This window comes from Chiloscyllium plagiosum, unplaced genomic scaffold (genome assembly GCF_037043375.1).
Source record: "Chiloscyllium plagiosum isolate Xiang-an unplaced genomic scaffold, Cpla_swu_hap1 HiC_scaffold_5, whole genome shotgun sequence".
Taxonomy (NCBI): Eukaryota; Metazoa; Chordata; class Chondrichthyes; order Orectolobiformes; family Hemiscylliidae; genus Chiloscyllium; species Chiloscyllium plagiosum.
The window spans coordinates 116,714,434-116,739,121 of record NW_028270143.1 but is presented as its reverse complement, the minus strand read 5'-3'; the positions used below and the strand labels follow the sequence as shown (position 1 = coordinate 116,739,121).

At 46.6% G+C, this 24,688-nt stretch overlaps 1 protein-coding gene across 4 annotated transcripts in view; it reads right to left on the bottom strand.

Annotated features, from left to right (window-relative positions):
• The window catches only part of LOC122550126 (5'-AMP-activated protein kinase subunit gamma-2-like), a 470,860-nt gene that overhangs the window by 164,348 nt on the left and 281,824 nt on the right, over positions 1–24,688 (bottom strand). The window contains exon 1 of one of the 4 annotated variants that reach the window (XM_043690755.2): positions 10,637–11,092. The exons of the other annotated variants lie outside the window; for them this stretch is intronic. Within the exon in view, the coding sequence (XP_043546690.1) occupies positions 10,637–10,730 (94 nt within the window). The 5' untranslated portion in view covers positions 10,731–11,092. Of the gene's footprint in view, positions 1–10,636; positions 11,093–24,688 lie in introns of those variants that run through there. 4 annotated transcript variants of the gene reach the window in all.

Sequence of the window (24,688 nt, the reverse complement as noted above, 5' to 3'; positions counted from 1 at the left end):
CGACGTTTCGGGCATGAGCCCTTCTTCAGGAATAAGGAGAGTGTGCCAAGCAGGCTAAGATAAAAGGTAGGGAGGAGGGACTTGGGGGAGGGGCGTTGGAAATGCGATAGGTGGAAGGAGGTTAAGGTGAGGGTGATAGACCAGAGTGGGGGTGGGGGCAGAGAGGTCAGGAAGAAGATTGCAGGTTAGGAAGGTGGAGCTGAGTTCGAGGGTTGGGACTGAGACAAGGTGGGGGGAGGGGAAATGAGGAAACTGGAGAAATCTGAGTTCATCCCTTGTGGTTGGAGGGTTCCTAGGAGGAAGATCAGGCACTCTTCCTCCAGGCGTCGTGTGCTATGGTCTGGCGATGGAGGAGTCCAACGACCTGCATGTCCTTGGTAGAGTGGGAGGGGGAGTCGATTCGTCGATTCTCCTGCTCCTTGGATGCTGACTGACCTACTGCGCTTTTCCAGCAACACATTTTCAGCTTAGTTCAGTGAATGTAAGGAGCTGGGTTTAGTTCAGTGAATGTCGGGAGCTGGGTTTAGTGCAGTGAATGTAGGGAGCTGGGTTTAGTTCAGTGAATGTAGGGAGCTGGGTTTAGTTCAGTGAATGTCGGGAGCTGGGTTTAGTGCAGTGAATGTAGGGAGCTGGGTTTAGTTCAGTGAATGTAGGGAGCTGGGTTTAGTTCAGTGAATGTAGGGAGCTGGGTTTAGTTCAGTGAATGTAAGGAGCTGGGTTTAGTTCAGTGAATGTAGGGAGCTGGGTTTAGTTCAGTGAATGTAGGGAAATGGGTTTAGTTCAGTGAATGTAGGGAGCTGGGTTTAGTTCAGTGAATGTAGGGAGCTGGGTTTAGTTCAGTGAATGTAGGGAACTGGGTTTAGTTCAGTGAATGTAGGGAACTGAGTTTAGTTCAGTGAATGCAGGGAAATGGGTTTAGTTCAGTGAATGTAGGGAACTGGGTTTAGTTCAGTGAATGTAGGGAACTGAGTTTAGTTCAGTGAATGTAGGGAAATGGGTTTAGTTCAGTGAATGTAGGGAGCTGGGTTTAGTTCAGTGAATGTAGGGAGCTGGGTTTAGTTCAGTGAATGTAGGGAACTGGGTTTAGTTCAGTGAATGTAGGGAACTGAGTTTAGTTCAGTGAATGCAGGGAAATGGGTTTAGTTCAGTGAATGTAGGGAACTGGGTTTAGTTCAGTGAATGTAGGGAACTGAGTTTAGTTCAGTGAATGTAGGGAAATGGGTTTAGTTCAGTGAATGTAGGGAGCTGGGTTTAGTTCAGTGAATGTAGGGAACTGGGTTTAGTTCAGTGAATGTAGGGAACTGGGTTTAGTTCAGTGAATGTAGGGAACTGGGTTTAGTTCAGTGAATGCAGGGAAATGGGTTTAGTTCAGTGAATGTAGGGAGCTGGGTTTAGTTCAGTGAATGTAGGGAGCTGGGTCTAGTTCAGTGAATGTAGGGAACTGAGTTTAGTTCAGTGAATGCAGGAAGCTGGGTTTAGTTCAGTGAATGTAGGAAGCTGGGTCTAGTTCAGTGAATGCAGGAAGCTGGGTTTAGTTCAGTGAATGTAGGCAACTGAGTTTAGTTCAGTGAATGTAGGAAGCTGGGTTTAGTTCAGTGAATGCAGGAAGCTGGGTTTAGTTCAGTGAATGTAGGCAACTGAGTTTAGTTCAGTGAATATAGGGAACTGGGTTTAGTTCAGTGAATGTAGGCAACTGAGTTTAGTTCAGTGAATATAGGGAACTGGGTTTAGTTCAGTGAATGTAGGCAACTGAGTTTAGTTCAGTGAATGTAGGAAGCTGGGTTTAGTTCAGTGAATGCAGGAAGCTGGGTTTAGTTCAGTGAATGTAGGCAACTGAGTTTAGTTCAGTGAATATAGGGAACTGAGTTTAGTTCAGTGAATGTAGGAAGCTGGGTTTAGTTCAGTGAATGCAGGAAGCTGGGTTTAGTTCAGTGAATGTAGGCAACTGAGTTTAGTTCAGTGAATGTAGGGAGCTGGGTTTAGTTCAGTGAATGCAGGAAGCTGGGTTTAGTTCAGTGAATGTAGGCAACTGAGTTTAGTTCAGTGAATATAGGGAACTGGGTTTAGTTCAGTGAATGTAGGAAGCTGGGTTTAGTTCAGTGAATGTAGGCAACTGAGTTTAGTTCAGTGAATATAGGGAACTGGGTTTAGTTCAGTGAATGTAGGAAGCTGGGTTTAGTTCAGTGAATATAGGGAACTGGGTTTAGTTCAGTGAATGCAGGGAACTGAGTTTAGTTCAGTGAATATAGGGAACTGGGTTTAGTTCAGTGAATGCAGGGAACTGAGTTTAGTTCAGTGAATATAGGGAAATGGGTTTAGTTCAGTGAATGTAGGGAGCTGGGTTTAGTTCAGTGAATGCAGGAAGCTGGGTTTAGTTCAGTGAATGTAGGGAACTGAGTTTAGTTCAGTGAATATAGGGAACTGGGTTTAGTTCAGTGAATGTAGGGAGCTGGGTTTAGTTCAGTGAATGCAGGAAGCTGGGTTTAGTTCAGTGAATGCAGGAAGCTGGGTTTAGTTCAGTGAATGTAGGGAACTGAGTTTAGTTCAGTGAATATAGGGAACTGGGTTTAGTTCAGTGAATGTAGGGAGCTGGGTTTAGTTCAGTGAATGTAGGGAGCTGGGTTTAGTTCAGTGAATGTAGGGAACTGAGTTTAGTTCAGTGAATATAGGGAACTGGGTTTAGTTCAGTGAATGTAGGGAGCTGGGTTTAGTTCAGTGAATGTAGGGAACTGAGTTTAGTTCAGTGAATATAGGGAACTGGGTTTAGTTCAGTGAATGCAGGGAACTGGGTTTAGTTCAGTGAATGTAAGAAGCTGGGTTTAGTTCAGTGAATGTAGGGAGCTGGGTTTAGTTCAGTGAATGTAGGGACCTAGGTTAAAGTTCAGTGAATGTACGGAGCTGAAATTAGTAGCTAGTTTTAATTTCAGCAAAACCATCTTTCAAATGAGATGTGAAACAGAGACTCCATAGTGTCTTAAAACCATGCTTCAATCAAGAAAGACTTAATTTATTGATTGGACAACCACAGAATAAGTTTTTACACAACTCCAGTTTGCAAATTAGAAGACTGTCAGAAAGCACTGCATGATTCTCTGATTCTATGAAAGGAAATATTCTATCTCGAGCTTGACCACAAAAACAATCAGCTGCAACGAGTGTGAATGGCCAATCGTGTGAACTGGGCACTGATCAATTAGTTAACCTCATCGCTTTGAACAATGGCCCTTTCTGAGAATAAAAGAACAAGAACTAGGCAACGCAGTCCCTCGAGCCTGCTCTGCTATTTAATATGATCATGGCTGATCTCAGCTTGGCCTCAATACCACTCTCCTGCTGATTCCCTATAACCCATCAACCCAATAATAATTAAACGTCTGTATTTTTTCTTTAAATTTACTCAATGTCCCAGCATCCCTGCACTCTGAGGCAGTGAATTCCACAGGTTCATGACTCTCCGAGAGAAGTGGTTTCTTCTTAGATCTTTATCCTAAAATGAAGAATTCTCATTCTAGATTACCCCACATGAGGAAACATCCTCCCTATGTCTACGTGTCAAGAGAATCTCCATTTTAAATTTTTCAGACAACTCACTACAAGAAGCAATTAACACAAACACTTGGAATGAGTGTGTCCTAGCTTGTTGTGACCATTTTTAGTAAGTGTCTAGATTGTGAAAATAGGCCGTGTGGGAGAATAAAAGAGGTAAAAACAATGACTGCAGATGCTGGAAACCAGATTCTGGATCAGTGGTGCTGGAAGAGCACAGCAATTCAGGCAGCATCCGAGGACAGGCAAAATCGACGTTTCGGGCAAAAGCCCTTCATCAGGAATAAAGGCAGAGAGCCTGAAGCATGGAGAGATAAGCTAGAGGAGGGTGGGGGTGGGAGAGAGTGGCATAGAGTACAATAGGTCAGTGGGGAAGGAGATGAAGGTGATAGGTCAGGGAGGAGTGGGTGGAGTGGATAGGTGGAAAAGGAGCTGGGCAGGTCGGACAAGTCCGGACAGGTCAGGGGATCGAGTTTCTGGAGGTTAGAAGCTAGGATGAGGTGGGGGAAGGGGAAATGAGGAAACTGTTAAAATCCACATTGATGCCCTGGGGTTGAAGTGTTCCGAGGCGGAAGATGAGGCGTTCTTCCTCCAGGCGTCTGGTGGTGAGGGAGCGGCGGTGGAGGAGGCCCAGCACCTCCATATCCTCGGCAGAGTGGGAGGGGGAGTTGAAATGTTGAGCCACTGGGCGATGTGGTTGATTGGTGCGGGTGTCTCGGAGATGTTCCCTAAAGCGCTCTGCTAGGAGGCGTCCAGTCTCCCCAATGTAGAGGAGACCGCATCGGGAGCAACGGATACAATAGATGATATTAGTGGATGTGCAGGTAAAACTTTGATGGATGTGGAAAGCTCCTTTGGGGCCTTGGATGGAGGTGAGGGAGGAGGTGTGGGCGCAGGTTTTACAGTTCCTGCGGTGGCAGGGGAAAGTGCCAGGATGGGAGGGTGGGTCGTAGGGGGGCGTGGACCTGACCAGGTAGTCACGGAGGGAACGGTCTTTGCGGAAGGCGGAGAGGGGTGGGGAGGGAAATATATCCCTGGTGGTGGGGTCTGTTTGGAGGTGGCGGAAATGTCGGCGGATGATTTGGTTTATGCGAAGGTTGGTAGGGTGGAAGGTGAGCACCAGGGGCGTTCTGTCCTTGTTGCGGTTGGAGGGGTTGGGTCTGAGGGCGGAGGTGCGGGATGTGGATGAGATGCGTTGGAGGGCATCTTTAACCACGTGGGAAGGGAAATTGCGGTCTCTAAAGAAGGAGGCCATCTGGTGTGTTCTATGGTGGAACCGCTCCTCCTGGGAGCAGATACGGCGGAGGCGGAGGAATTGGGAATACGGGATGGCATTTTTGCAAGAGGTAGGGTGGGAAGAGGTGTAATCCAGGTAGCTGTGGGAGTCGGTGGGTTTGTAGAAGATGTCAGTGTCAAGTCGGTCGTCACTGATGGAGATGGAGAGGTCCAGGAAGGGGAGGGAGGTGTCAGAGATGGTCCAGGTAAATTTAAGGTCAGGGTGGAATGTGTTGGTGAAGTTGATGAATTGCTCAACCTCCTCGCGGGAGCACGAGGTGGCGCCAATGCAGTCATCAATGTAGCGGAGGAAGAGGTGGGGAGTGGTGCCGGTGTAATTACGGAAGATCAACTGCTCTACGTAGCCAACAAAGAGACAGGCATAGCTGGGGCCCATACGTGTGCCCATGGCTACCCCTTTGGTCTGGAGGAAGTGGGAGGATTCAAAGGAGAAATTGTTAAGGGTGAGGACCAGTTCGGCCAAACGAATGAGAGTGTCGGTGGAGGGGTACTGTTGGGAACGTCTGGAGAGGAAAAAACGGAGGGCTTGGAGGCCCTGGTCATGGCGGATGGAGGTGTAGAGGGATTGGATATCCATGGTGAAGATGAGGTGTTGGGGGCCGGGGAAACGGAAGTCTTGGAGGAGGTGGAGGGCGTGGGTGGTGTCTCGAACGTATGTGGGGAGTTCCTGGACTAGGGGGGATAGGACAGTGTCGAGGTAGGTAGAGATGAGTTCAGTGGGGCAGGAGCATGCTGAGACAATGGGTCGGCCAGGGTGGTCAGGCTTGTGGATCTTGGGAAGGAGGTAGAACCGGGCAGTGCGGGGTTCCCGGACTATGAGGTTGGAAGCTGTGGGTGGGAGATCTCCTGAGGTGATGAGGTTCTGTATGGTCTGGGAGATGATGGTTTGGTGATGGGGGGTGGGGTCATGGTCAAGGGGGCGGTAGGAAGAGGTGTCCTCGAGTTGGCGTTTGGCTTCAGCGATGTAGAGGTCAGTGCGCCAGACTACCACTGCGCCCCCTTTGTCCGCTGGCTTGATGGTGAGGTCAGGATTGGAGCAGAGGGATTGGAGGGCTGCGCGTTGTGAGGGTGAGAGGTTGGAGTGGGGGAGGGGGGTCGACAGGTTGAGGCGGTTAATGTCCCGGCGGCAGTTGGAAATGAAGAGGTCGAGGGCAGGTAATAGGCCAGCGCGGGGTGTCCAGGTGGATGCAGTGTGTTGGAGGTGGGCGAAGGGGTCCTCAGAAGGTGGGCGGGAGTCCTGATTGTGAAAGTAAGCTCGGAGGCGGAGGCGACGGAAGAATTGTTCGATGTCACGGCGTGTATTAAATTCATTGATGCGTGGACGGACGGGGACGAAGGTGAGTCCTTTGCTGAGGACTGATCGTTCGTCCTCAGTGAGGGGGAGGTCTGGGGGGATGGTGAAAACTCGGCAGGGCTGGGAGCTGGGAGCTGGTGTGGGTGTAGAGCTGGGAGTGGGGTCGGAGCCAGTACCTGGAGTGGGTGTGATGGTGGGGGGAATGGGGGTAGAGTCATGAGCAGGGGTAGTGTTCCCCTCAGGGTTCTGGGGGGTGGGGATAGTGACAGAGGGGTCTGTGGGGGGCGTGTCAGCAGAATGCAGGTGAGTGGCGTTGGTGGGGGCGGAAGTGGTGGCAGACACGGCAGTAGGGGTGGCGGAAGTCACTGAGGGTGTGGCATCGGCGATGATGTGAGGGCCGGAAGTGGCTGTGGGAGTGGCCATGATGGGGGCAGAAGTGACATCATCAATCAGCGTGGGGGTGGTAGCTGCATCAGCCGCATGGCTAATGGCGTTTCCGAGGCCAGGGGAATCTTCTGGAATGTTCAAGGAGCGCTGGTTATGGAGCTGGGTAGATAAAAGTTTGTTGTACTTACAGTTTTTGATGTTTGAGATGGAATTGAAATACTGTTTGTTGAGAGTATGAATTCTCCTGAGGATGTAGTACAGAGTGGGTCCTTTGCAATTCTGAGAGAGTGTGGCCCTCAGTTGAGGCAGGGCAGACTGTAGAGAGGTTAGGTACCGGCGCATTGCTGCAAGCGTGGAGCGGAGGATCTTGATGGAGAACCGTTGCTGGTGTTTTTGAATCTGTAATCTGTACTGTTTGTCCTGTTCGGGTCCGAACTCTGCTGGTTTAAAGGTGGTCCGGAGTCCGTGTGGGGTGAGTTGGTTACGGAGACAGGCACTGAGGAAGCAAATGTGGCTGTGATACCGAGTTTGTTTCAGGACATGGTTGAAGAGTTTCAGGGCTGAGGAAATGACCTGGGAGTTGCAATGAGAGAGAGACTCCCTGAGATTCTTGTAGAGAGAGGAGGAAAACTTCTTCAAGGCAGGCATCCTTGCAAGAGGATTCGCAGTAGGGTTAAAATCAACGAGGTAAAAACAATGACTGCAGATGCTGGAAACCAGATTCTGGATCAGTGGTGCTGGAAGAGCACAGCAATTCAGGCAGCATCCGAGGACAGGCAAAATCGACGTTTCGGGCAAAAGCCCTTCATCAGGAATAAAGGCAGAGAGCCTGAAGCATGGAGAGATAAGCTAGAGGAGGGTGGGGGTGGGAGAGAGTGGCATAGAGTACAATAGGTCAGTGGGGAAGGAGATGAAGGTGATAGGTCAGGGAGGAGTGGGTGGAGTGGATAGGTGGAAAAGGAGCTGGGCAGGTCGGACAAGTCCGGACAGGTCAGGGGATCGAGTTTCTGGAGGTTAGAAGCTAGGATGAGGTGGGGGAAGGGGAAATGAGGAAACTGTTAAAATCCACATTGATGCCCTGGGGTTGAAGTGTTCCGAGGCGGAAGATGAGGCGTTCTTCCTCCAGGCGTCTGGTGGTGAGGGAGCGGCGGTGGAGGAGGCCCAGCACCTCCATATCCTCGGCAGAGTGGGAGGGGGAGTTGAAATGTTGAGCCACTGGGCGATGTGGTTGATTGGTGCGGGTGTCTCGGAGATGTTCCCTAAAGCGCTCTGCTAGGAGGCGTCCAGTCTCCCCAATGTAGAGGAGACCGCATCGGGAGCAACGGATACAATAGATGATATTAGTGGATGTGCAGGTAAAACTTTGATGGATGTGGAAAGCTCCTTTGGGGCCTTGGATGGAGGTGAGGGAGGAGGTGTGGGCGCAGGTTTTACAGTTCCTGCGGTGGCAGGGGAAAGTGCCAGGATGGGAGGGTGGGTCGTAGGGGGGCGTGGACCTGACCAGGTAGTCACGGAGGGAACGGTCTTTGCGGAAGGCGGAGAGGGGTGGGGAGGGAAATATATCCCTGGTGGTGGGGTCTGTTTGGAGGTGGCGGAAATGTCGGCGGATGATTTGGTTTATGCGAAGGTTGGTAGGGTGGAAGGTGAGCACCAGGGGCGTTCTGTCCTTGTTGCGGTTGGAGGGGTTGGGTCTGAGGGCGGAGGTGCGGGATGTGGATGAGATGCGTTGGAGGGCATCTTTAACCACGTGGGAAGGGAAATTGCGGTCTCTAAAGAAGGAGGCCATCTGGTGTGTTCTATGGTGGAACCGCTCCTCCTGGGAGCAGATACGGCGGAGGCGGAGGAATTGGGAATACGGGATGGCATTTTTGCAAGAGGTAGTGTGGGAGAATGCTAACCCTTTCTGTTAATTAGGAATTATTTCCCATAATGAGTCGGCAAGGGGCAGTGACAAAAAGAGAATTCATGCTCTCTCTTCCTCTCCAACTGTTCCGTGACCTTGCATATATGTGACCAGCTATAAACTGCCAACAGCATCCTCAATACAAACCAAACAGTTGCTAACCTCAGAGGCAAAGACCCCATGAATTTAAATTGTCTCTGCGCATAAACCTGGAAAAGTCACCAATCAACGCCCATAACCATCAAACGCATCAACCTGCAAGATCTGTATATGATTTGCTTTCATGTGGATACTCTGAAATAGTTTAACCTTCCCTCCATGTCTCAATGTTAAGGAGGCACACAACATGTGTGCCCATACTAATGACCTTTATAACAGCAGCACAGTGGCTCAGTGATTAGCACTGCTGCCTCACGGGACCTGGGTTCGATTCCAGCCTTGGGTAACTGTGTGGAGTTTGCACATTCTGTCTGTGTGGGTTTCGTCAGGATGTGCAAATAGGTGAGTTGGCCATGCTAAATTACCCATAGTGTTCAAGGATATGTAGGTTAGGTGCATTAGTCAGGGGAAATGTAGAGTATTGGTTAGGAGAACAGGTCAGGGTGGTTAACTCTTTGAAGGGTTGGTGTGGACATGTTGGGCCAAATGGCCTGTTTCCACACTGTAGGGATTCTATAATTGTGATCAGATTTCTCGAATATTATACTTTTGTAATGTAACTAACAAATGATTTGCTTCCCTGTTTGTTGAACCTGCATGTTTCACTTCAGAGAGGGAATTCCAAAGCTTATGGCCTAGGCAGCTGAAGACATGCTGTCAATAGTAGAGAGATCAAAATCTAGGGATATGTGTGTAACTTACTTGTAAGACTCTTGGGTGCGTGCAATGTGAATTGAAACACTTTAAATCTATTGGAATTAAGACAATAAACACTATATCCTTTGTTTCTATAAATAAAATAAAACCTGTCTCTGTGTGTCTTTTACAGTCACAGCACTTAAACAGTTAAAAATTCATTGAAATGACAAGCAGAAAAAGGGGTGAATAAAGAGGCTGATTGAAAGGGGAAACCGCATAACTACTTTTCTTATGAACAAAACATAAGAATGAATATAAAAGATCTTGTGCCACTATTCTAATGAGGAGCAGGAGAGCTCTGCCCGGCATAGTGGCAGATACTTATCCTTCATCCAACATTATTTGAACAGATGAAATGTCATTATCACATTGCTGTTTACAAGAGCTTGCTGTGCTCAGAATTGGCTGTTGCACTTTCTCTATCACACATCATGATACTTCAAAAACGACATAACTGACTGTGAAGTGCTTCGGGCTGTTTAGAAAGTAAGAATGCGGCTGCAGAAGTGTGAATTTTTTTAAAGATTTGCACTCTAGACCTGTTAAACACACTAGCTGTAATTTCTTATTGTATTTTGACTTGCCCTTGAAGAAATGGAGCATAATAATTACTTTACTTAATAAGAAAGTCAGATTTGTAGTTATTGCTAGAGTATTCAGGAGTACGCCCTTTCATCTCTTCCCCACTCACTAAAATGTTGAACAATGGAAACAACAGGTAGGTAACTTGCTCCTTGCTCACTGTACCACTGTATCCTACCCCAAAGTGACCAGTTGACTGATCCCTGGGAACACTCAAGAACAAGGAAGCTCAACACCCTCTGATTTTACTTGGTTCCTGCAGTTAATGTCTCATCTGGCCACAAAAAACAATGTATCGATTCGAGGGGGTGTGGGGTGGGGAGTGTGTCAAGGTTTCTCTGTCACAAAGAAAGCCCATGATTCAGTTTGTTTCATTCTCCAATGCCATTCACCAATCTGTGTCAAATTGCTTACCATGAAAGCATTTATTTTATTAAAAATACCAATTTGGCACACATGAGCACTTCTAGAGCCTTTTAGACTCAAATTAATAAGGTGCTTCTTGACTTGCAATCACTGTTGCAATGCATGAAACACAGCCACCAACTGCACAGCAAGCCCCCATAAACATTAATGAAATAAACAACCAGTTCAGCTAGATAATGTATTACATTAACATTCTTATGATATCAAAAGGTTGGGTCTGGTGGGGAGCAGGGGCAGACCAAACTTCGTCAATCAGTAAATTGGTAGAATTACAGACGCAAAACATGAGTTATCTTGAAATGATACAAGCTCCTAAATACGACCCATAACCATCACTTCCTTACCTAAGAGGCCATGTGGTTCTGACTGGCGTCTCTCTGATTTTTCCTCCTGGTCCTTTCGTTTCTTACTCCCTCTAAGGCTGCCAAAACGCTTCATGAGCAGTAACGGGCACAGCAGCAGTGGCAGTCACTCATGCCAAGTGTTGGGTGAGTAAGAGGCTGCACTGGACAAGCAGTATTCAGTGCTGGGTCAGGAAGTAAATCAATGCAGCTGGTCCTCAGAACACACACACAAACCTACATACACACAGACACACACCTACACACAGTAACCAAAGAAAAAAATCAGCAAAGCTCTTTCCTTCCCCAGCTAAAAATAGTGTTCCCCTTTATGCACACAATGTTCAAGATACAAGTTGACTATTCTATTCGATAGCTCCAGGATTCTTAGCTTCACTTGAGTACACTGAATGAAGAAATGTAGCTACGAGACTCCTGCAGCTAATTGTCAAGTGCAGCTGTGCATAATGTGGCTTTAAAATAGCTTGGATCGGTTAGACTGAAAAAGGAGACCACACTGTGTCGAGAACCCCAGGCAATGATTGGCCAGGCCTGACTTCTCCCAATAGAATGACATCACATCTATTTTGATTAAAGCTCCCAGTCATTGGAAGCAAATGCCTTTTGCTAGAAGGCAGCAAGTCAACTGCTGAAGCCTCGTAACGTAAATGCCTATTGCCTGCAATGCAATTAAAGTACACATGACACTGGTTGCTCTGTATTCTAAATAATACAACAATGTGTGTGATAACACCATAGTCATAGTGTCTTAGAGGTCTACAGCACAGAAAATGGCCCTTCAGCCCATCAACTAAGACCTGCTCGAAGGTTAAAATCCTGGGCTGTCATGTAATAAAGATGGAAATTGATGGATTCAACCACTGTCGAGCAATGCGTTTGCTCAGAGGAAGCAAAGATGACTAATGTTATGCTCAAATCCAATTACTGCTGCAAATATCATGAGGATGTTTATCAGATAAAAATGGAGGCTTCTCCTTTTATAGAAGCTGAACTTCAGCTTAAAGAATATCCCCTTTAACAGTTTGCACTTGCACTGTGCTTTTAACAGAGTAAAATGTCATGAGACATTTCTGAGCAATACTACTGAACAAAGATCAACACCAAGCCACATAAGAACCAGGAGGTGGACTGGACAATTCAGCCCTTGAGCCTGTGCCACCATTCAAATGGAATGGGAAATGGAGTTCAATGCAGATAAATGTGAGGTGATTCACTTTGGGAAGAATAACAGAAAGGTACAATACTGGGTCAATGGAAAGATTCTTGGTAGTGTGGATATGCAGAGGGATCTTGGTGTCCATGTACATAGATCCCTGAATGTTGCCACCCACGTTGATAGTGCTGTTATGAAGGCATATGGTGTGTTGGTTTTATTGGTAGAGGGATTGAGTTCCGGAGCCGTGATGTCATGCTGCAACTCGACAAAACGCTAGTGCGACCTCACTTGGAATATTATGTAAAGTTCTGGTCGCCCTATTACTGGAAGCATTGGAAAAGGTGCAGAAGAGATTTATCAGGATGTTGCCTGGTTTGAAGCGAAAGTCTTACGAGGACTTAGGTCTGTTCTCATTGGAGAGAAGGCGGCTAAGAGGGGATTTAATAGAGACATACAAGATGATCAGAGGATTAGATAGGGTGGACAGTGAAGATCTTTTTCCTAGGATAATGGCGTTGGCTTGTACGAAAGAGGCATAGCTACAAATTGAGGGGTGATAGATTTAAGACAGATGTCACAGGCAGGTTCTTTACTCAGAGAATGGTAAGGGCGTGGAATGCCCTACCTGCCAATGTAGTTAACTCAGCCACATTAGGGGCATTTACACATCCTTGGACAAGCATATGGATGATGATAGGATAGTGTAGGGGGGTTGGCTTAGATTAATTCATGGGTCGACGCAACATCGAGGGCCGAAGGGCCTGTTCTGCGCTGTATTGTTGTATGTTCTATTTTCAACATGATCATTATCTTGGCCTCAAATCCACTTTCCTGTGTGCTCGCCAGAACCTATTACTACTTCAAAATCTGTCTATTTCCTCCTTAAATTTATTGCCTCCCTTATCCCAGCTCTCTGTTTTCTATTATTCAGACAATCCTTTATCCATGTTAATAAACTATCTCCATGACCAGGGGCTCTTACCTCATTAAGTAACCTAATGTATGGCACATTGTCTAACAGCATCTGTAAATCCAAACACATTACATTCACTGGCTCCTCTTTATTTATCCTGACGGCTACCACCTCTAAAGATTCTGAGTTTGTTCAGCATGATTTCCCCTTTATGAAGCCATTCTGACTCTGCTTCATCATATTATTTTTGTCTGAATGGACTGCTATTATATCCTTTATAACAGACTCTAACATTTTCCCAATATCAGACATTAAACTAATTTGCCTATGGTTACCTGGGTTTTGTCTTCTTTCCTTTCTACATAAAAGTGTTGCTTTGGCAGCTTTCCAATGCTCTGAGACTGCCCCAGAATCTAATAATTACTGTAAGATTACTTGCAGTGCATTCACGATCTCTGCAGTTAGCTCCTTTAATATCCTATGATGCATCACATCAGGTCCAGGGGACTTAATGGTTTTTAGAGCCGGGCTAATGCGCATGGGAGGAAGAGAGGGGAGCTGATCACAGTGTGTGTGTGGGAGGAGGGGAGAGGGGCTGATTACAGTGCGTGTGTGGGAGGAGGGGAGAGGGGGCAGGAGAGAGCGGTGGGAGCTGGGCAGAAGTGAAATCGGAGCGCAAAGCCGGTCGGGAAGGTAAGTGATTGTTATTTAAGAACTTACCTCAATGCCAACGGTCTTTTTGCAGCAGAGAGCGGCGGGAGCTGGGCGGAAGTGAAGTCGGAGCGCAAAGCCGGTCGGGAAGGTAAGTGATTGTTATTTGAGTGGGTGTGTTCTAGACCCCAGGTCCTACAAAGTAGGGCCTCCCTCCCACTCTCTTCCTCTAACCTAAATTAAAAGTCCACAGACTTGCCCCAAAAAGGGTGTCCAAGGAAGTTCCTGTGGACTGAAGAGTGAGGCTTTAGCTCAAGAGTCTTTGACAAGGAGGTTGAGTGAAGTGATTACGCCACAGTTGAAGAGTGTGAAGACATGACTTCCAAGCTGGTTCAGTGTGCTACGTGCTTGATGTGGGAGGTCAACGACTCTGGTGCGTCTGGCTCGTACAAGTGTGGAAAGTATGTGCACGTTCAGTTACTGACAGAGCATATTGCAGCACTGATGAAAGAACTCGAGGACCTTAGGCTCATCCGAGAGAACGAGATCTTTCTGGACAGGACCTTCAGCGAGGTTATTACACCGACCATACCACAAGAAAGCAGAAGAGAGCAGACGATGAGGAAGGCAGAGAGGAGACAGGTGCAAGAGACTCCGGGGGAAGCAAGTTGAATCTTTGGAAACTGTAGAGACAGATGACACTGCCAGTCTGCGAGGCGGCCAGGTCTGTCAATCAAAAGTTGGCATGGAGGCAGAGCGGAAGAGTTCGACATCGCACAGAGCCGTGGTAATAGGGGACTCCATAGTGAGAGGAACTGACCAGGGTTTTTGTGGCAGCAGGCGGGACTTAAGGATGGTGTGTTGCCTTCCTGGTGCCAGGGTTAAAAACATCACAGACAGAGTGCAGGAAATCCTTAAGGACGAAGGTGAAGAGCCAGAGGTGGTGGTACATGTCAGCACAAATGATGTCAGGAAGAAGAGGAGGAACATACTACAGCGGGACTTCGGAGAACTAGGAAGAAGGCTGAAAAGCAGGACGTCCAAGGTGGTTATCTCCAGTTTGCTTCCAGTTCCTCGGGCTGGTGAGGCCAGAAACAGGGAGATAATGGACTTGAACATGTGGCTGGGGAACTGGTGCAGGAAGCAAGGATTTAAATTCTTGGATCACAGCGGTATGTTTTGTGATAAACATAAATTATACAAGAGAGACGGTTTGCACCTTAATAGGTTAGGGACCAGGGACCGGCAGGTTTGCTACTGCAACACAGCTACATTTAAACCAAGTAGCTGGGGGGGAGGGGACAAACTGGATGTTCAAGAAGGAAATTGAAGGGAAAGTTAGAACAAGAGAAGTCAAGAAAGACAACGGTATCAATGAGGCAGAAAACTCAAAAAGGGATCATGCCGTAAGGTTGATGGGAAGGGTGAGGACAGTAACAAATTAAAAATACTACATCTGAATGCACGAAGCATTAGAAATACGATGGATGAGCTTGAGGCTCTTTTGGAAATTGGCAGATACGATATTGTGGGGATAACTGAGACGTGGCTTCAAGTGGACAGGGCCTGGGAAATGAATATTCAAGGCTACACGTGCTATTGTAAGGACAGACTGACGGGCAGAGGGGGTGGGGTGGCCCTGTTGGTAAGGGATGATATTCAGTACCTTGCGCGGGGGGACCTAGAATCAGGGGATGTAGAGTCAGTATGGATAGAGCTGAGAAATTCTAAGGGTAAAAAGACCCTCTTGGGAGTTATCTACAGGCCCCCAAACAATAGTCCGGATGTGGGATGTAAGTTGAATCAGGAGCTGAAATTGGCCTGTCGCAAAGATAATACTACAGTTGTTACGGGGGAATTCAACATGCAGGTAGACTGGGAGAATCAGGATGGTATTGGACCGCAAGAAAGAAACTTTGTGGAGTGCCTCCGAGATGGATTCTTAAAACAGCTGGTGCTGGAGCCTACCAGGGAGAAGGCAATTCTGGATCTGGTATTGTGCAACGAGCCAGAATTGATCAGGGACCTCAAACTGAAGAAGCCATTGGGAAGTAGTGACCATAATACAATAAGCTTCAATCTGCAATTTGAGAGGGAGAGGGTACAATCAGTAGTGACAATATTTCTGTTGAATAAAGGGAACTATGGAGATATGAGGGAGGAGCTGGCCAAAGTTCAATGGTGCAATACCTTAGCAGGGATGACAGTGGAGGAACAATGGCAGATATTTCTGGGTATAATGCAGAAGATGCAGGATCAGTTCATTCCAAAAAGGAAGAAAGATCCTATGAGGAGCCAGGGGTGGCCGTGGCTGACAAGGGAAGTTAAGAAACATAACGTTAACAGAGAAAAAGTATAACATAGCAAAGATAAGTGGGAAAATGGAGGACTGGGAAACTTTTAAAGAACAACAGAGGATTACTAAGAAGGAAATATGCAGAGAAAAAATGAGGTACGAAGGTAAACCGGCCAAAAATATAAAGGAGGATAGTAAAAGCTTTTTTAGGTATGTGAAAGGCAAAAAAATGGTTAAGACAAAAATTGGGACCTTGAAGACAGAAACAGGGGAATATATTACGGGGAACAAAGAAATGGCAGAAGACTTGAATTGCTACTTCAGATCTGTGTTCATTGGAGAAGACACAAGCAATCTCCCTGAGGTAACAGTGGCTGAAGGACCTGAACTTAAGGGAATTTATATTTGCCAGGAATTGGTGTTGGAGAGACTGTTAGGTCTGAAGGTTGATAAGTCCCCGGGGCCTGATGGTCTACATCCCAGGGTACTGAAGGAGGTGGCTCGAGAAATCGTGGATGCATTGGTGATTATTTTCCAGAGTTCGATAGATTCAGGATCAGTTCCTGTGGATTGGAGGGCGGCTAATATTGTACCACTTTTTAAGAAAGGTGGGAGAGAGAAAGCAGGAAATTATAGACCAGTTAGTCTGACTTCAGTGGTGGGAAAGATGCTGGAGTCTATTATAAAGGATGAAATTACGACACATCTGGATAGTAGTAACAGGATAGGTCCGAGTCAGCATGGATTTATGAAGGGGAAATCATGCTTGACTAATCTTCTGGAATTTTTTGAGGATGTAACTCTGAAGATGGACAAGGGAGATCCAGTAGATGTAGTGTACCTGGACTTTCAGAAAGCTTTTGATAAAATCCCACATAGGAGGTAAGTGAGCAAAATTAGGGCGCATGGTATTGGGGGCAAAGTACTAACTTGGATTGAAAGTTAGTTGGCTGATAGGAAAAAAAGAGTAGTGATAAATGGCTCCATTTCGAAATGGCAGGCAGTGACCAGTGCGGTACCGCAGGGATCAGTGCTGGGACCGCAGCTTTTACAATATATGTTAATGATATAGAAGATGGTATTAGTAATAATATTAGCAAATCTGCTGATGATACAAAGCTGGGTGGCAGGGTGAAATGTGAGGAGGATGTTAGGAGATTACAGGGTGACCTGGACAGGTTAGGTGAGTGGTCAGATGCATGGCAGATGCAGTTTAATGTGGATAAATGTATGGTTATCCACTTTGGTGGCACGAACAGGAAGGCAGATCGCTACCTAAATGGATTGCTACCTAGGTAAAGGGGCAGTACAAAGAGATCTGGGTGTTCTTGTACACCAATCAATGAAGGTAAGCATGCAGGTACAGCAGGTAGTGAAGAAGGCTAATAGCATGCTGGCCTTCATAACAAGAGGGATTGAGTATAGAAGCAAAGAGGTTCTTCTGCAGCTGTACAGGTGAGACCTGGTGAGACCATACCTGGAGTACTGTGTGCACTTCTGGTCTCCAAATTTGAGGAAAGACATTCTGGCTATTGAGGGAGTGCAGCTTAGGTTCACGAGGTCAATTCCTGGAATGGCGGGACTACCTTACGCTGAAGGACTGGAGCGACTGGGCTTGTATACCCTTGAGTTTAGAAGACTGAGAGGGGATCTGATTGAGACGAATAAGATTATTAAAGGATTGGACACTCTGGAGGCAGGAAACATGTTTCCGCTGATGGGTGACTGCCGAACCAGAAAACACAGCTTAAAAATACGGGGTAGACTATTTAGGACAGAGATGAGGAGAAACGTCTTCACCCAGAGAATGGTGGCTGTTAGGAATGCTCTGCCCCAGAGGGCAGTGGAGGCCCAGTCTCTGGATTCATTTAAGAAAGAGTTGGATAAAGCTCTCAAGGATAGTGGAATCAAGGATTATGGAGATAAGGCAGGAACAGGATACTAATTAAGGATGATCAGCCATGATCATATTGAATGGTGGTGCAGGCTCGAGGGGCAGAATGGCCTACTCCTGCACCTATTGTCTGATTGCAGTGTGTGTGTGGGAGGAGGGGAGAGGAGCTGATTACAGTGTGCGTGGGAGGAGGGGAGGGGGCTGATTACAGTGTGTGTGGGAGGAGGGGAGAGGGGCTGGTTACAGTGTGTGTGTGGGAGGAGGGGAGAGGAGCTGATTACAGTGTGTGTGTGGGAGGAGGGGAGAGAGGCTGATTACACTGTGTGTGTGGGAGGAGGGGAGAGGGGCTGATTACAGTGTGTGTGGGAGGAAGGGACAGGGGCTGATGACAGTGTGTTTGGGAGGAGGGGAGAGGGGCAGATTACATTGTGTGTGTGGGAGGACAGGAGAGGGGTTGATTACAGTGTGTGTGGGATGAGGGGAGAGGGGCTGATTACAGTGCATGTGTGGGAGGAGGGGAGAGAGGCTGATTACAGTGTGTGTGTGGGAAGAGGGGAGAGGGGCTGATTACAGTGTGTGTGTGGGAGGAGGGGAGAGGGGCTGATTACAGTGTGAGTGGGAGGAGGGGAGAGGGGCTGATTACAGTGTGTGTGGGAGGAGGGGAGAGGGGCTGATTACAGTGTGAGTGGGAGGAGGGGAGAGGGGCTGATTACAGTGTGAGTGGGAGGAGGGGAGAGGGGCTGATTACAGTGTGTGTGGGAGGAGGGGAGAGGGGCTGATTACAGTGTGTGTGTGGGAGGAAGGGAGAGAGGATGATTTTTGTGAAATTATCCAAAAGGTGAGGTTTTTGAGACCTGCATTGAACAGATCTTGTACTAATGACTCACAATCCCTCTTCTCCAAGTTCAGTCACTGAAATTGCAGATATAGATCAGCACACCTGAGTCAACAACGAACAAATAGGTGGAAACTGTTTTAGAAAACAGTATTTGTTCACAGCATTGTGCTTTTTTGGCCAGGATAATACTTACTTACTCCTCATCTCTAACTGCCTTTGTGAAAGTGCTGAAGTGCCATTGCAGTCCATGTGCCATAGGTATACCCACAATGCCATTGGGGAGTGAGTTCCAGTATTTTGACCCAGCGACAGTGATGGTACAATCATATGTTTCCAAGTCTTGTTGGACATCAGCTTGGAGGGGAGTTTGCAAGTGGTGGTGATTTCATGCATCTGCAGCCCTTGTCCTCTCAAGGGTTAGAAGTCACACGTTTTTAAGATGGAGGAGCCTAGCTGAGTTGCTAAAGTGCATTTTGTAGATGGTACACACTGAGAATCAGTGAAGGAGATAAACATTGAAGATTGATGTTCCAATCAACGGAGTTACTTTGACTGGATGCTCCCGAGCTGTTTGACTGCTATTGGGAGCTGCAATCATCCAGGCAAGTGGGAAACATTCCACCACTTTCTCGATCTGTGTCTTATAGGATGATAGAACAGCCTTGGGGAACTGTGGTTCCAATGAGAAAAGGGAAATCTTGGAGAGGAACTTGCACATCCAGACTGGTCTTACTAGATTCCCAGTTGTAGTCAGACAATAGGTGTATTTCCAACACCCATATGCAGACAAATTTTGCTGATAGTTGCTATAAACAGGTCCTGCCATATCAAAGGCATTCATGTCCCTGTGGATTGATTCACAAACTGTATTTGACTACAGGTCACTGAAACATAACAAGATTTCTATCGATCATTTTAAGTTTTTAAGATATCCTTTATAAACTAATGTTATTCTTTTTGTCAGAAAATAAGATTACAGTATTAGCAAAAGCTTAATGCTACTATAGCAAATGACCAATGATTAACATTACTCCATCAATGAGATCACCAAGATTATTTGCTAAATGTGGGTATAATCAATACTTGAGTGGGGAAGTGCTATTGTGCAATTCATTATGACAGGTGGATACTCGAATATCCAAACACACTTCTCCTATCTTCCTTCTTGTGTGTTCCACTATAGTGAAATTACTGCTTAATTGTGTGATCACTGTGCTTTCTCATCTAACAATTAGTCTGTAACATGCCCAGTGTAAGTGTGGGAACAACCCTGAAGTGGGAAACTTTAGGAATGACAGTCTAAAGTCATCTTTTTTCTCCTTCAGCATGCTACATTAACCATGTCACACCTCAAATTACTCATGTACTGGTTTGAAATGTTGTTTTCTAATTAATTTGCATTTGAATAAACCAGTACTAACTGCATCCAAATTCTCCTGAGTGAACCTTTTCTGCATTCAGGCATTCGAGTTGATGCTAACCTCTCTCACAATCAATCTCAAGGTCAGTTTGTACCAGATAATTGGTGATCTTCCCATTCTCTCTCACTTCCAGGTCCAAGTGTTTGTTTTATATCAGGCAGCAAGACAAATTTTTGGATCTGGTTAAAAACAACTTATTCAATATTTATTGCCAAACAACAGTGAGAGAGTATGATTATTAAAGCTTTTAGGAGGCATGTCTGTGTGCCAAGGAAGCATTACTGAATTCCATTATGATTCTGTAGAATTGGTCAATTCTGAAATGTATAATCTTTTTCCCTTCTTCACATTTTCACTGAGTTTGAGCATGAAAGGAACATCTGAGATAAAGTAATTAACAATTTGGTATTGGGCAAGGCTGAAGATCTCACTCGGTGTTTTTTTACATTCAGCACTCACCCAGCTCTGGATGCCAGTAAAACAAGTAAATGCAAAATTGTGTTGAGACATTGGAAATATCAGCCTACAAGAGTCAGCCTTGAATGGACGGTAACAGACTCATTGCAGTCCTGAAAACAATGGACGCGAGCTCTGTTCCAGAAGTACAAATACATAATCTGACACATTTTCTTCACTCATTCACAGGACGTGAACGTCACTGGGTGCGCCAGCATTTATTGACTGTCCATAATTGATAAGAGTCAACCACATTACCATGGATCTGGAATCACATGTATGCCAGACCATGTAAAGATGGCAGTTTCCTTCCCTAAAAGGGTATTAGTGAACCAGTTGGGACTTTTTCCAAACAACAGACTTCGGTGTTGTAGCTACTATTCAACTCTTAATTCCAGAGTTTCCCTTTGAATTCAAATTCCATCATCTGCGATGGTGGGATTTGAACCCAGACCCAAGAACATTCCCTGATTAATAAAAATCTAGCAATAATACCACGAGGCCATCATCTCCACAGTAGTGTTGCAGCATCAAGCTCTTTTGAATAGAATGGAGCGTTGAATGATTGCGGGTGCTTTCTCCCTCTCAGATATGCCAGGTTTGGAGGCAGGAGGGAAAGGTACTTAGGTAAAGTCTCCCCAAATTCCTCCACCAGAATTAAGATCTGGGTGGGGAAGGCCTCTGGTCGATCCTACTGCCCTGCCACCAATCAAGGCCCTGAAATGGTCAGTTAAGGACTATGTGAGGGCTTCGGTCCAGCTCTGCTGGGTTTGACCTAGTCACAAGCTGGTCTGTCACTGTGCAACTTGCCTGACAGGTCAATCTGGTTAGGTCACTGTGGGCTGGGGCGGACCACAATCAAAGGCACTTGGGGATTGGACATAGGCAAGGGGTTGCCCACTCGGGACCACTTCTTTTGTTGGTCTGTCAGAGAAGGGATGGATCTTGGCCAGAACATCTACAGGGTTCCCTGTTTTCCCTTGAACAGTGCCAAACTTAGTAACATTTCTACCTAAATCAGTAGACTCAAGGGCTCTGAAAGACTGTATAATACTTCTTCAGCCTAAGTAGACCCTGATCATCTGGATTGATATTTCTGAGTATGAATGTTCAGTGTCTGAGCTTTGCTGGACAAGTTACGTGGGGGAAAAATTAATGGCCATAGAATCAAACCTCAGTTCAAATGGGTGCAAGATACAAATAGCCTTGCAAGGACCTTCAGGGATCCTACTTACCAACCTTAAGGCGAACACAGCAGCCTTCATCAGTCCACAGCTGTTGCTTGCCCTTACAACTTAACAATCTGAAGCCCTAAGCAGCTGAGGAAAGTGACCTTTAAGGCATGCCCAAGAAACACAGCAGTGCTAGATTCAAGCAGCACAATTGTGTCAGCTGACTTAGCCATTCTGTAACTCATGACACGTCCTCACACCCACCCCTCCAACCAATAACATTCCAACTTGTGCAATGCTGTCTCCTTGGCAGGCAGCAGGAATTCTTGGCACGTGTAATGTGATTTGAGCTGGTGCAAGTTGATTATAGTGAATACTTTGTTCGAGAGAGGGCTGTTATTGCTTCAAACTATTGAAGGGAAAATGAATGTTGAGAACTTCATCGATTGAAAGTTCTGTAAAAATCACATGACATTTGCTCAAACTCAATGATACCATGCACTTCAGTACAATTCTAATGTGTTTTGGGAAATCTCAAATCTATAACTTGTTTGCTATCAGTAAGAAATCTGTACACATTGCAACATCAAAATTTACATACTAAAATACTAAACATTTTTCTCAAATCTCTCCATGGCATTGCCAATATCAGGAATGAAACTGCACATATAACAATCTAGAAGGATGCTTTCTGTCCCATCATCTCTATGCTGGTACTAGTTCTTCAACAGAGGCATAGAAATCTACAGCACAGAAGAGGTCCTTTGGCCTATCACATTTGAGTTAGTCAAAAAACAACCACTTACCTATTTTAATCACTTGGCCCATTGCCCTGTATGCCTTCGCATCACAAGTACATCTTAAACGTTATCAGAGTTCCTGCCTCCGCCAGCCTTACAGGCAGTGAGCTCTAGACTTCCACCAGCCTCTGGGTTAAAAAGATTTTCCTCATATCTCTTATAAATCTTTTGCCCCTTATCTTAAAACTTTACCCCCTCGTCATTATTCTTCCATGAGGGGACTTTTGCAGAACCATTTCTTTGCTCATTATCTGCCTTTGATGAATACATGATTTAGACCATTACTCAGGCAATGCAAGAATGCAGAGTAGAGAAAGGATCAAATGGTCAACCACTTTGTACATGATTTTACTTTTCATCCTTTTACTGAAACAACTTGCTCTGAATTAAGAGCTGAAAATGTGTTGCTGGAAAAGCACAGCAGGTCAGGCAGCATCCAAGGAACAGGAGAATCGACGTTTCGGGCATGAGCCCTTCACCGCATCTCCTCCACTTCCCGCTCCTCCGCCCTTGAGCCCCGCCCCTCCAATCGCCATCAGGACAGAACCCCACTGGTCCTCACCTACCACCCCACCAACCTCTATATACATCGTATCATCCGTCGTCATTTCCGCCACCTCCAAAAGGACCCCACCACCAAGGATATATTTCCCTCCCCTCCCCTATCAGCGTTCCAAAAAGACCACTCCCTCCGTGACTCCCTCATCAGGTCCACACCCCCCACCAACCCAACCTCCACTCCCGGCACCTTCCCCTGCAACCGTAAGAAATGTAAAACTTGTGCCCACACCCCCCCCCTTACTTCCCTCCAAGGCCCCAAGGGATCCTTCCATATCCGCCACAAATTCACCTGCACCTCCACACACATCATTTATTGCATCCGCTGCACCCGATGTGGCCTCGTCTATATTGGGGAGACAGGCCACCTACTTGTGGAACGTTTCAGAGAACACCTCTGGGACACCCGGACCAACCAACCCAACCACCCTGTGGCTCAACACTTCAACTCCCCCTCCCACTCCACCAAGGACATGCAGGTCCTTGGACTCCTCCATTGTCAGACCATAGCAACACGACGACTGGAGGAAGAGCGCCTCATCTTCCAGCTAGGAGCCCTCCAACCACAAGGGACGAACTCAGATTTCTCCAGTTTCCTCATTTCCCCTCCCCCCACCTTGTCTCAGACAAATCCCTCGAACTCAGCACTGCCTTCCTAACCAGCAAACTTCTTCCTTACCTCTCCGCCCCCACCCCCAATCCGGCCTATCACCCTCACCTTGACCTCCTTCCACCTATCACATTTCCAACGCCCCTCCCCCAAGTCCCTCCTCCCTACCTTTTATCTTAGCCTGCTGGACACACTTTCCTCATTCCTGAAGAAGGGCTCATGCCCGAAACGTCGATTCTCCTGCTCCTTTGATGCTGCCTGAGTGCTGTGCTTTTCCAGAAACACATTTTCAGCTCTGATCTCCAGCATCTGCAGTCCTCACTTTCTCCTGCTCTGAATTAAGGAGTGCCTGAGTTCACTTCTGTGCCAACACAGGGATGCCACATTTTGAATAAACTATTAAAGCTTTCACATGTGTAAAAGATCTCCCAGAACCATCAAAGAGGAGCAGATATATAGTTCCCATTCAATCATTGTTCTTCTTTTTCAGCACAGTGGCTCAGTGGTTAGCACTGCTGCCTCACAGCGCCAGGGACCCAGGTCTGATTCCACCCTCAGGTGACTGTCTGTGGGGAGTTTCCACATTCTCCCCATGTCTGCGTGGTTTTCCTCCCACAGTCCAAAGATGTGCATGTTAGGTGGATTGGCCATGTTAAATTGTTCCGTAGTGTCAAGGGATGTGCATGCTAGGTGAATTAGCCATGGTAAATAAATGGATAGGATGGGAGGGGAGCTGGGTCTGGATGGGATGCTCTTCGGAGAGGCAATGCAGACTTGATGGGCTAAATGGTGTATGCTGTCAGTGTATGGTGGATGTAGGATGGGGAAGCCAGCCCCAAGTCTACCTCAGTCGGACTGTGGAAGCCAAACTTCATGCCACTGTTCTGAATTGCCAACTGTGCTAACCATTCTCCCTCAACTAACATTACTGAAACAGATTATCTGGCTGTTGCCATATTGGGCATCGCAGGGGGTCAGGTGAGGCAGGGATAGTGCCTCTACCTCTGGACCAGAAGTCCCAGGTCTAAGTTCCACTTGCTCTAGAGGTGTGTAATAACATTTCTGAATCAGACTGATGAGAAAAATACATCTCTATTGGTCTTTGCTGATTATTAATAAGCTAGATTGATATCTAATGTTGACAAGCTCCTTAAAAAGGAATTAACTAGTTTGTCTGTATAGAGTCATTGAGTCATAGAGATGTACAGCACGAAAACAAACTCTTCAGCCCAACCCATCTATGCTGACCACATATCCTAAATTAATCTA